The following is a 12,732-nucleotide window of genomic DNA, read 5'->3' as shown; positions in this document are numbered from 1 at the left end:
ATAGGTCACTAACGTTGCCGGTTACCAACAGGGCTGCTGAATTGAGCTTTGAACCTTAGCTCTAAGATGTTTGCATATGTCCAGGAAAAGGCCATATCTGCTCCAGAATCACCAGGGAAGAAATGGAAACAATACTAATAAGTTCCTCAAGTCCCCCCCACCCCCACCCCCGTCCCTACTTCGAATACCCTTTGATGTGCGGCTGCCAAAGGGAGAGAAGGAGCGAGGTGCCGGTTTAGAACTGATATCTATCACTTACGTCTCATTGGAGAACCTCTATTGTTTCGTATCATAAAACTGCAACAATTATAGGACCATCACAGAACCTGCTCAGTCCATTTGCTGAAAATTGCTTGAAAGTGTAACAGTTGACTACTGTGGCTTTGGATTGTCCTCATTGTTTTTCAAATTAATACCTTGTCATTGTTCCAGCAGGTGTTAAGAAATGTTACTAGCATCCCAGGGGCCAAGCATTGGCCCTTTCCTTGATAATTGTTTGCTTTGTATCACGGGGGAAAAAAATACAGCCCTACTGTTTCCAAACCTTCCTCATTTTCACCCTGGAAATTACACAGAAGTGTTAACTAACTTCAATTTGCAGTGCCTGACAGTCACGTCTTGTAGAGAAATGATACTTTGTGATCTAAGGTAAATCACAGTAATGAAAACGAATCTTGTTTAGTTATTAGCAAACATACATGTCTACTGTGGAAATTTAAGCGGTTTGTGGCAGCTTTCCCGATGACCCATATTACATTGTTTTAATAGGTTTCTTTGGACATATCTTTGATTGCAACATCTCAAGCAGTGTGCATCTCTTTTTTTTATTATTAGTATTTTCTCACACTAAATTATTTCTTAAGTCCAGATGAACCACCTGCTTACCTCTCCAGAAAATCTTATTTATTTAAAAACCAAATCCTTGGTCCTCCTCCTCCTCAACTCTCGCTTTTTACAATTTTTGGACCAGAAGCCTGTCACTGGGATGCAAAAACAAATTAAGAGGTTGAATGTCTCCTCTGAGTAAACTGATTAAGAAATATTCACTACGTATTCAAGTTAAAGTATTCCTCTCCCCCCCCTCCCCGCCGCCCCGCACCCAGAAAAATGCGGCTTCAGTAGGAAGAGATGTACGCTAAAATATAATTTCTTTACTTAGCATTTTCTCCATGTTTTAAAGAAGAAAAAAAGATCGAGGAAGGCTGTCACCTTTCCAACGTTATATTAAGGAAAGACAGTGGAAGACAGAGTCTGTTTGGGTATTCTTAAATGGGGATTTCAATCCAAAGAAAAGCCAGAGGATGTCTCTGGGTGATCCAGTGATGATTTATCCATTATCATATCTATACCAGAAAAAGAAATTAATAGTATAAAAAAATAACTGTAAAGCCCTGTAATCCCAACTCCCTTTCTTAGCCAGGTTTGATTCCTGGAAAGAGCAGGAGGCTCAAATATCAGTTCTTAGCAGTCCAGGCTGTGGATAGCGCCACAGTATATTAGGAATAGCTTCAGATTCCAGCAAAGGCAGTGTGGGGTGGGGTGGAGTAGGGTGGGGTGGGGAGACTGAAATGCATGAGTCATCAAGGAAGTCACTGTCTGAAAATTCCATTTTCATGTTTTCCTGTTTCTTTGCAGAAACCCGGGATGGACGTGGCCGACGCCTATGTCACTTTCGTCCGTCACTCTCAGGATGTCCTCCGTGATAAGGTCAATGAGGAGATGTATATAGAAAGGTTATTTGATGTAAGTAAATGCCTTCTCCTCCTTGAAGACCAAGGAGGAGACCCTCCAAAATGTGACAAAATAAGAGACAGGAGGATAAGTCACATTTTGAGAAAATGGAATGGTCCTGATTCGAGCAGTATCTTTTCCTTTCCTTCTGCCTTAGGCTCTTATGTGTCGTGTGTCTGTTCCGAACCCACTCTGGCGTGGCCGTGTCTCAGTCCCAATCTGTGTGATACGTAGGACGGCGCACAGTCTCTCTCAGCAATTCCTGCACGAAGCTTGTGAGGCAGCTTTCTGTAACTGGCAGAGACCTTTCTTGGTCATGGTCCTCCTCGCAATCTGGCCTTGCTCTAGGGAGGTGATCTGGTCGGGGAGGCCCACACAGCTCCATCTCCAGGGGGCGGGGCCTCCCTGACCCCAGCCGTAGCTTGCAGATGCACACTAGGTGGTGCATCGCTATCCTTCCAAGATGATTCCGTTTCTGGAAGCCTGGAAATGCTTCGTTAGCCCTGGCTTTGGGCACACTCTTTGTGCTAGACTTGCTCAGTCAGTGTGGTCTTAAACGGGGGCACCCCCCTGCCCACCCACCACTTGAAAACTCAGCAGCTATAGGAAGAGCAGGTTGACCAGGCTGCCAGACCCAGACCGAAACTCAAGAAAACGCAGATTTCTGAGGATTAATAGCTATCAAGCAATCTGATTTCCACTGTGACTACATCTGCACTTCCAAAGCAAGCCACTGAGGCAAAAAGAAGAAAAAAAAAAAAACAACGGAATCTGTTTTGGTCTCAAAATGCCTGCCTCGCTCAGGCCAAAGCAGATGGGGCTGCCTAATTTAGCCAGATATTTTGCTTCGAGTTTTCACTGAATTTGCCAGTGTAGACCCGGCCAGAGTGCATGGAAACTGACGTACTTGTCTCCGTGTGGCTCTAATTGTGTAGCCTACTTCTGTCTTGTGAAGCGTGAGCTCCTCCTGTCCAGGTTTTCGTATATTTTTAGTGCCAGCCCGAACATTAATGTTTTGGTCTACTATGGAATCCGTGTTTCTATATTTTTTCTGTGATTGTGTTCAGCAATTTACATTGAGTTTGTGCGTGTGTGTGTGTGCGCGTGTTTTTGTTCCATAGCTAAGTGAGCTCATTGTTGGCAGTGCTCAGGATTCTGAAGCTTCTGACTTTTCTATGCTTTGTCTTCCAGCTCATTTGCTTTCCTCGTGTGTTGAAACGGCCCCCTTTTTTTTTTTCTGTTCCAACCATCCCCTCTCTGTGCTCAATATCGCTCTTTTCCTCTGCATCACCTTTCCTTGAGACAACCCTTCTTACTTTTTAATTCCCACCCGTCCTCTCTCGGATTAAAATGGAACTTATCTCTCATGTCAAATGTTTTATCACATTATATCAAGTGGCATGAATTAGAATCAAATAATCTTCCTGTGTACATCTTCTAGCATGACCCACATCCACTGAGAATGCCTCATACATACATAAAACTCACCAGCGGGTTCTCTCCCTTCTCTGCATGCGTGCCTTTACGGAAGTACTGAGCCTAGAATGCCCGGGGCGCAATCACCCATCCAATAGGCATTGAAAACAGACAGGCAGCACCCTGAGATCACAGTTAGGAGCGCAGACAGTCTGCCCATCTCCACTGCATTAAATTCCAAACCGCAAATTTTCAAGAAGCCTGTGGATTGTTCTTTTCAATGCCTAGGTTGCCTTTTTTTTTTCCTTTGATCAGTATCTTCTGATTCTCAGTTTTGTGTGGCCCTCACGTGCGTGTGCGTGTGCGTGTGCGATCCTGTGCGAGCGTGTGTGCGAATAACCTTGTGCTCTCTAAAACTTTAAAACATCTCGTACTGGATTTGATGTTTGATCTGCAGCTTAGCCTGTCACTTCCTCACAGACAAGCCACCCTTGCCTCTTTCTTTTTTTTTCAATTAAAATGACACAGGGCAAAAAACATTTTTTTAAGGTAGCCTTGTTGAAGGCAGCATGGGAAATAGTCCTTTCCTGTGGCTTTTTTTTTTTCTTTAAGGCAAGTGCAGCTGAATTGTTAAAAAGTAAGGGTAGAGCCCTGGCTGGCACAGATGGTCAAGCTAGACTTGTCTGACCATCGTAGAACGTAGTCACATTCAAGCCCTCTGGCTTTTAGTGTGAATTAATAATGAAAAGACATATTTACTAAGAATATGTTGCTCAGAAAGCAAATTATGTTTAGGGTTGCTCAAAAACTCACAAGTATTTCTAGCCCCTTGTTGAATTACACTGACCAGCATAATACGGCATCTGTAATTCTGTGAGAATCCTCACAATTCAGGCTCCTAGTGTGCTAATCATGTTTTCTGAGGGAGTGTTAGTTACATTCCCCAGAGTGTCTGATTTTTAAGACTTCACCGTTAGAGTCAGTCACTGAACATCACTCCCACCCCTGTGGAAAAAATTTTTTCAGTAGCTTATCTGAAGCTAATAAATTTCTTGCCACTTACTTTCTTACTTTCCAAATAACCTGCTGCCCTAATTTACAGAATATCGGTGCTAGGCAACCTAACTGATGTCGTGCAAAAAAAGTTATTGAATCTGTCATGGATTTAAAACAGTTGTCATTTGAAAAACCCAGAGCTCTCAAAAAGCTTCATTACCATGCAGTCTCAGTAATTTAATTCAGTACTTACTGTTTTTCTATAATCTAGCAGCAAAACATCAGATTACCAACATGTTTGATTATTTTCGGCTTCTGTTTCCTCAAGCATGGTGTTTATGTCTTTGCATATACGCTCCGCAAGACTCTTCGTGTCCACTGAGCTAAGCAAGGGGAAGGGACAGAAGGCAGAGGGGTCTGTGAAACCGACCACCCTCAATTTCTTGCCACAGTGAACCTGTTCTTTAAACCCTGTTCCTTACCGATAGTGGTCCTGGGGCAGGTTTCTAAATAATTGGCAGAAATCTCTTGAGAAAAACTTGTTGATCTGAGAGGTTGCTCTTCCAAATTGTTGCATTTTGATAAATGGCAGAAATGAATAATAGAAAATTAGCATTTTGAATGGGGAAAAAAAAATCTATATCTCCGAGATTGTTTGCTGTTTGGGGGTTGTTGATTCGGACTGTTGTGTCATTCCCTGGTTTTTTGTTCCGGCTGGCATCTGTCATTCAGAGGCATGTTCTCAGACTTCCTGTTGTGTTTTCAGCTGTGTCTCAAAGTCTCAGTTTTATTTACCTGAAAAGTCCTCGAAGTTCTTGCTATTTGGTTTTGTTAAACTTTTTTTTTTTTTTTTTTTTTTTTTGCCTTTTTGAGCGTGCCTTGCAGAAAAGGCTGGATGGCATTAGTGTGTGTTTGCATCTGAGAATATTTGGACTAATAGCAGGTCATTTAATGAGTGCATCTTCCGTTTTAACCAGGCTCCCTCTGATCTAGCTTTCTCTCTGCCTTGTCATTGTACTTTTGGCTGGAATTGGGTGCTTGTGGGAGATTATCGGCATAGCATTTGGGGCTCTATATTTAATGTTCTGCATTTTTATCTATTTTATTATGTAACTTAAGAGGAGCGTTCCAAATTTCTCTTCACCAACATTTTTTTTTAAACAGGCATTCTCTAGGCTTATTCAAGCAATACATCAGACATAACGTTGCCTAACCAGGTCTTTCTAGTGCACTGAAAGTCTCCCTGTTTATTAATAATTGATTTATACTATCCTTCTATTAAATACTATCTGCATGATTTTTTAGACCTACACCTAAGAAAAAACTAACTGGTCAAAAATTAAGGACTGTTGGGGCCCCCGAGGTGGCTCAATTGGTTAGACATCTGGCTTCGGCTCAGGTCATGATTTCACAGCTCATGGGTTCAAGCCCCACATAGGGCTCTGTGCTGACAGCTCAGAGCCTGGAGCCTGCTTCAGATTCTGTGTCTCCCTCTCTCCTCTCTCTGTCCCTCCTCTGCTTGTGCTCACTCTGTCTCTCAAAACTAAATAAGCATTAAAAAAATAAAAAATAAATTAAATTAAGGACTGATGGGAAAATAATCCTCAAGCAGCCTTCAATAAACTATTTCAGATGTACAACTATAACTTTCATCTGCATTTTTGTAATTTTTTTCCTAAAAATAGGACATACAATTATAAATTGGTTTCAGTTGCTGCAGAATAACAGTGTAAAATATTTTATAACAAAAGATTCAGAGATTTAAAGCAAGGGAGTATTCCAGTATGTACAACAGCAATGAATTTATATTAAAGATGCTGAGTTCTTAAAGGACAATCAGATAGCTGTCAGACTCCAGGAGAAGCTTGGCCTCCTGGAAAATTATTGAAGACTTTTAAAGAAAATGTAAAGCAAAGGTATGAAATAATCTCCATATTCCTAAAGCAGCTGCTGAAGAGGAAAGCAGAAACCCAAGAAATAGCTCGAAGACAGTGATTTAAATCTTGAATGTCCATAAATCATGCAGATGGCTCCCGCCACCCCTCCCCTTCCCCGCCCCCCCCTTGGGTGATTAATTCAATATCTTCCCCAAAACAAAAACATGCTTTTTGAAATTAAGAGATCAGATCATCAAGAGACGCATCTAAGATTTCAAGGTCTAAACAAAAATTAATTTATTTTCTTTCCTCCTTGTACTTCTTGAAGACACAGACTGAGAAGAAAATCGGGATTAAAAGAGATGTGCTTAGGGCGAATTCATCTGCTTAAACCTCACAGGCTCGGAGATGAGTGATTAAAAAACCATCTCGAACTTGGAAGGCATCCACGTTGGTGGTAATGCCCAGATCCGCACTGGCGTTCCTTAGACCCCGTGCCGTTGTGAACCAGGCCCGGTGAACATTTGACTGGAGATGATACATGGATTATATAGGTCAATTATACACTTAATCTGCCTTCTGGAGGATTAAGTATTTGCAGATTGACTCTGCTTTTGGCTTCTTCGTGGCAGTTATCAGATCAGGAAAGGGCCCCTTACCAAACCCGCCGCGTAAGCACTTAATCAGGCAGTGCGGGTCAGGTTCGGGCGGGGCCGCTGCTCTGTGCTCTCCGCCTTGCACGGATTTTAATTTGCTGTTCCATTATCAAATCAGATATTTGTCCACATTATGTGTCAGCACAATAATTGAGTGTGAATATTTCCCATTAAAGGGGTAATTTGAAAAATGAAACCTTTGCCTATTAAAATGCATTTGCTATATTTATATAGGAAACCAAAGATAACCTTATTTCAATAAGCTTATTAAATTACAAAAGCACTATGCTTGTGAACATATATCAATCCAACTAGGACTCATCCTGCTCGAGGAAGTAAGGGCTGAACAGACAATAAGGAAGCATTAGTTATTCTGTTACGTATGTGAGGTGTATCCCGGATGGTCCAGGTGAGCGCAAACGCTCCCTGAAGTACACTGTGGAAGGAGGTGCACCAGTGTAAAAGGTTGTAGTTCTAGGGGGCGCTGATTCAAGAAAACCAGGGCATATGGGGTCTGGGCACTGAGATGGTGAGTTCTCTCCTCTCCAAGCTGTATATAAGCAGGTTTGACTGCCCCGAATAGGAGCTATGGTGTAGTGATCATGGGCCTTGCTGCGGAGCCTTCAGACTTCACCCCTGATCCTCACAAGCCGGGTGACCTTCAGTAAGGTATTTAATCTCTCAGAGCTCCAGCTGATTCATCTATGTGACAGAGATGAAAATAAGCAGAACCTTCTCGCTGTTATGGGGGAGAGATGTGTGTACGGCTGCAAGCATCGGGCTCGGGGCAAGCGTTTGGTAAGTGTCAGCCTCCGCCGCCGCCATCGTCATCCATCCATCCCCATCGCCATTGTCATCACTGAAATGGAAATGCTCTTCCCAGACCTCTTCTTTTCTTGTTGGACAAAACTCCCTACCCGTCAAAAGTGCCGCAAGAGCCGCACTGTCACTTGAAGATCTTAACCCCAAACTTGCTTAGAATGACTTGATATACAGTAGCCTGGTACCTTTTTACTTTGGGGAAACATAGTTCTGAAATAGGCGGGACAGTGACAGTCAGAACTGGGGCTTTGACACGAGCCAGGCAGGAGTAGGGACCCTGGGGTTTGCCCGTGGCCGAGCTAACTTCAGGTGAATTCGTGGCTGCTTTGGGCCTCAGTTTCCCCATCTGTAATGAAACCGACTTCTTACTGTAGTTGTGAGGACAAAATAACATAATGGCTATGGACTGACATAGTCAGAAATTCAAGAAGTCTTTTATCATCAGCATGATCATCTCATAGAATTCTTTGCTCCTTTAAGTGGATTATAAAATAACCTAGTCCTCCTACCTAACCAGAACCATAGTGCGTTGGCATATTAATCAGATTTGACCTTCTGAACCTGGGTTTCTTTTTTGTTTTTGGGGTTTTTTTTTTTTTTTGCATGGAGGAATAGCTAATCCCTTTTATTGTTACTGATGCAATAAATGTGCATCGGAGTCCCTTAGAAACTACAGCTAAGCAAAAAAATAAGAAAACGCTACATCCCCCGCACCCAGAGATCATTACTTCAGTGTTTATTCATTGGGATCTTTTTCTATGTGCTTATATAGATTATGGGGTTTTTTTTTAACAAAATAAGTAGGCAAAAATTGCTCTGTGAATGTACTTCTAATGCACTGTACATATTCAGAATCCCTCACCTGTCCCCAAAATATTCTTGGCATCTGGTTGGTGCAAACCAGGATCCAGTACAAGGCCACATATCACATCTGGCAGTGATGCACTTTAAACTCCTTTTTATCTGCGCTGGCCCTTTTCTCCGGGCCCGACTTGTTAAAGGGACTGCCCTGCCAATTGTTCTGCAGACTGGAGGAGTTTATTACTAGCTAAACATAGAACTGATTTGAGGAGGAGAAAAAAACTCTAGCTGAATTCAACCAAGTATTTCTCTTAGACATAATTAGTATCTCGGCATAATTCAACCAGGGACTTTTAAAGCTGTTCTTCGTATAAGGAGAATTTTTAAAGCTGATTCTGAAAAACCAAAACAAAAGCAGTTAAACAGCAAGAAATCCACAGAGGTCAGGATGCAAGTTGGCTAAGGGAAGAGCTCCAGGGATTTTATTTGATGTATGAAAGCAGAGCTGGATGAGCTGGATGGGTAAATCGAGGGTCCACAGTCCAGTATCCTTTGTGTCACTGGGACTTCTTCGGTGAAATCTTGGACTAGTAACTGACATACGTGCTCTAGGCCATTAGGAGGGCTCCTTTGTTAATTCTGCTGGGATTTTCCCTGAGGTTATCACTGTGAAATTAAGCCCTCCAAATCAGTCAGAGGCTGAGCCTTCAGGACTCTTCAGATCAAATTTTAATTGAACTGTGACCTTGTCCTTCTCACCCTCAATTATGAGGCTAAAGAGCGAATACTCCAGTCTGTGAAGACATCCTGTAGAGTCTGTGTGATGATATATATTGGGACAGGAAAACAGATCTGAAATGTACTAGGAAAAGGGGAAAACATTGATTTTTTTTTTCACCTAATTTTGAACCCCAAAGTAAATTCTGGCAACACAGCTTTATCCTGAGCCTTTCATCAGAGCTACAGAGGAGAGTCGCTTCCCAGGAAGATTATGGAAACTGGACACAGACTCAGAGAGAAATGAGAAGTAGAGGGCCTATCCCTCTTGTAACATTATTATATAATCATACACACACACACACACACACACACACACACACACACACACACGATTAGGGTTTGAGTTCTTGGAAGTGAACCTCAGACCCAAGACCCCCAAGTGGGAATGACAGAACAATCCACGCTTGTCTTCATGACTTTACTCCTCCAGTGGCCCTCAAAGACTCAATGCCTTCTAGATTTTCCTACTTTCCACCATCCAAATCAACCTCTAGCAGATTTGCTACTTCTTCCTCTGCTCTCGTGAAGAGTTAGTGCTGCCTAAGTGGGGATACATGCGATTTTAACAAACTATTTAGCCAAAAGAATAAGGCACTAACAATAGGAATTTTTGGCCTTGATATGACAGAAAGCAATCTCTATTAGGGGGAAGGAGGTGGACAGAGAATGTTTTGAGGACTCTGATGCCTTATTGCAATGGCACTCCTATTCAAGTGTGAATCATCTCTTGCTGCATGGCTTTCAGAATAACAAGTTAATGATAACAATTATTTGTCTTTTGGAGTCTTAGATATAGACATTTCTGTTCCACGTGGACATGGGAATACGTCTCTCTATGCCTGGTTGGGGGGGGTTTCAATAGTCCTGCATGTGGAAAAGATAAAGGGGCATTAATAGATTTGGATTATTTGGATTAATTGTGTCAAATGGATTATTACTATCCCAAAGTAATTGCTTATGCTTTTGTTAGCATCATCCTTACAGATTTATATTTCAGTGCAGGTCTTCACAAAGTTCTTTTCTAATCTAGCTGCTTCCCGAAGCCGTTTGTAGAAATAGGTCTCATTTACTTTTCGGCAAACCTTATATAAAACCAGTCTTGAATTTTCCCTGGAGCTTGTGTTCAAGGAAGAGTTTTTGCTAAGTGTCTTTATCAGAACAGCTTTCTGTGTTCCAGGAGACATTTGGTGAATACAGTTAATTTGTTTTCTTTTCCAGAGAAGAATGTTCCAATAATCATTCTAAGAAGCAAGGCTGACTGCTCTGTTATATTAAGGTCACAGTATCCTTGCTAACATGACCCACACAATACTTTTGTGTCTTAGAAACGGGGCTTTTTATTTTCTTATGGCAGACTTATGGCATGGAGGCAGTAAGCGACAGACTCTTACACACACCACACATGTGCGCACATGCGGGCGCACACACACACACGCACACACAAACACAGAGTAGCCAAGACACATTTTGTGGAACAAATATTATCACACTGCGTTGTAAGATACGAGATGTACTAAATCCTTAAATACTTTCCATTAATTAACCAACGATTTTTCTCCCTGCTGGGCTCTGAAAAGGCTACTATCAAAAGATTTCACGCTCTCTTTATACCCAGAGTCATAGTCACTTGCTCTAATATATATATTTTTTTACTGAGTGAATTTTAAATGTCATCAGCCTCACCTGGGAGTTGATAAGAGGTGCAGAATCGCAGCCCTAACCCCAGGCCAAATGAATCTGAATCTGCATTTTAGCAAGATCCTGTGCTGATTCAAATGCACGTTAAAGTTTGAGAAGTACTAGGGAAGATCGATGACTTTCTGCCTTATTTGTCCACAACTCACAGTAAGAAACATTGTAACCCAGTATGTACACACACACACACACACACACACACACACACACACAGAACAAAGTTCATGCAACAGTAGTTACTCTCTATGTGATACAGTCTGCTATTTGCTATTCCATCTTTCAGAACTGGTGGTGGTAACCAAGAAACTGATTTTTATCACATACTCATAGGTCACAACCCTCAGTTTTGAAAACATACCTAGAACGAGGCACGAGTGACACTCGGTGGCAGGTGACTCTTTGTTGCGGGATGCTAGTCTGCGCACTGAGGAATGTGGAGCGACATCCCAACTTCTACCCACTAGATGCCAGTAGCAACCCCCTCTCGGTTGTAGTGACCAAAAATGTCTCCAGACAATGGCCAAACGTTTCCTGAGGGGTGTCGTGAAAGGGAATCGCCCCCATTGGAGAGCCACTGATCGGGATGAACGAGAAAAGGAGTGTACCAGGGAGCCCTTCCTGTCTGTACGTCACATGTCCCTCAGCCGCCACCACCGCACACACCCTGAATATGTTATAGTAACAACAACAAAGTGTCCATTTGTCAACCCAGTGAGTTTGCTTGGGAGCTGGGCCAGACCCAGAAGTAGACTGTGTTTGGGGGGCTTCATGCATCTACAGGAAAAGCTGTGAGCCATCTACAACTCTTCACCCTCCCACTGTCTCCCCCAGAATAGTCCACTCATTGCTGGCAGAAAGATCTGGAGCAGTCTGTTAGATCAGCAGTACAGATTCCCGCTTTGGCCTCCCTGATTGCTTTGCTTTTCTTTTCTTCTCATAATTCCACCCAGACCTTGGTTTAAAAACAACAACAAAAGTCATTGCTTCGACCAGGTGGCTACAAGTTATTTCTGTGTGTCCAGAAACCTGAAAAGAAGGCTCAACTTGAATACTTCATTCATTCCAAATTCCCAGTTGAGAAGAGAACAGTTAATAGCCTCTTGTTCTTCTATTAAACTCCTGCCAAGTGAATAAAAATCCAGTTAATAGAATCTAGTAATTCGCCTCCTATATGAATATCCCCATATCGGAAGGAAGCAGGTCACTTGCTATGTTGGGTTTCCCTTGATTGCCTTTAGCAAAAAAAAAAATTTTTTGGCAAAATTTTTTACTCCAAGCATCCTTATGTACTAGTACAACTCCAGTTACACCAACAATCCTCCAGGGCTTGCCCAGAATGAGGATATTATTAGTTACCAGATATGTATGTCAACCAGGATATCAAAGCCCCTCTCAATATTTGTGTAGAAAGAATTTTTTAAGAATAAATCATGTGTAGGGGCGCCTTTGTGGCTCAGCTGGTTAAGCACCCCACTTTGGCTCAGGTCGTGATCTCGCGGTTCATGGGTTTGAGCCGCGAGTCAGGCTCTATGCTGACAGCTCAGAGCCTAGAGCCTGCTTCAAATTATCTCTCCCTCTCTCTACCCCTCTCCTGCTCAAAAATAAATGAATGTTAAAATGTTTTAAAAAGAAAACAAATAATAGATAAAGTAAGGTAAGTTCATGAGTTTTATTATGCAATTCTCTAAATTACTTTTTAAGGACGATAACTATCACTCCTTTTTGCTCATAAAATTCATTATTTGGTCTAAGAAACTATCCTATTAAAGAGAAAAAAAATCCAGTTATTAGGTGCCCCGCTAGTTTTTGGCAGCATTAGGCCAATGTCACTCATCCACAGGTGATTTTGCGCCACAGGGAACTTTCGGCATTTTTCTGGAGATGCTTTGATCTCACAAATGGGGTAGTGCTTTTAGCATCTCGAGGGGAGAGATGAGAGATACCTCTAAACATCCCAC

The 12,732-nt window shown here is 42.2% G+C and overlaps 1 protein-coding gene across 1 annotated transcript in view; it reads left to right on the top strand.

Annotated features, from left to right (window-relative positions):
- The window catches only part of CADPS (calcium dependent secretion activator), a 467,826-nt gene that overhangs the window by 426,181 nt on the left and 28,913 nt on the right, over positions 1–12,732 (top strand). The window contains 1 exon segment of the mRNA XM_029917033.1: positions 1,636–1,743. Coding sequence (XP_029772893.1) covers positions 1,636–1,743 — 108 coding nt within the window.

This window comes from Suricata suricatta, chromosome 12 (assembly GCF_006229205.1).
Source record: "Suricata suricatta isolate VVHF042 chromosome 12, meerkat_22Aug2017_6uvM2_HiC, whole genome shotgun sequence".
Classification (NCBI taxonomy): domain Eukaryota; kingdom Metazoa; phylum Chordata; class Mammalia; order Carnivora; family Herpestidae; genus Suricata; species Suricata suricatta.
Note: the sequence above shows the minus strand (reverse complement) of the source record. Positions and strands in the feature narration are given on the sequence as shown.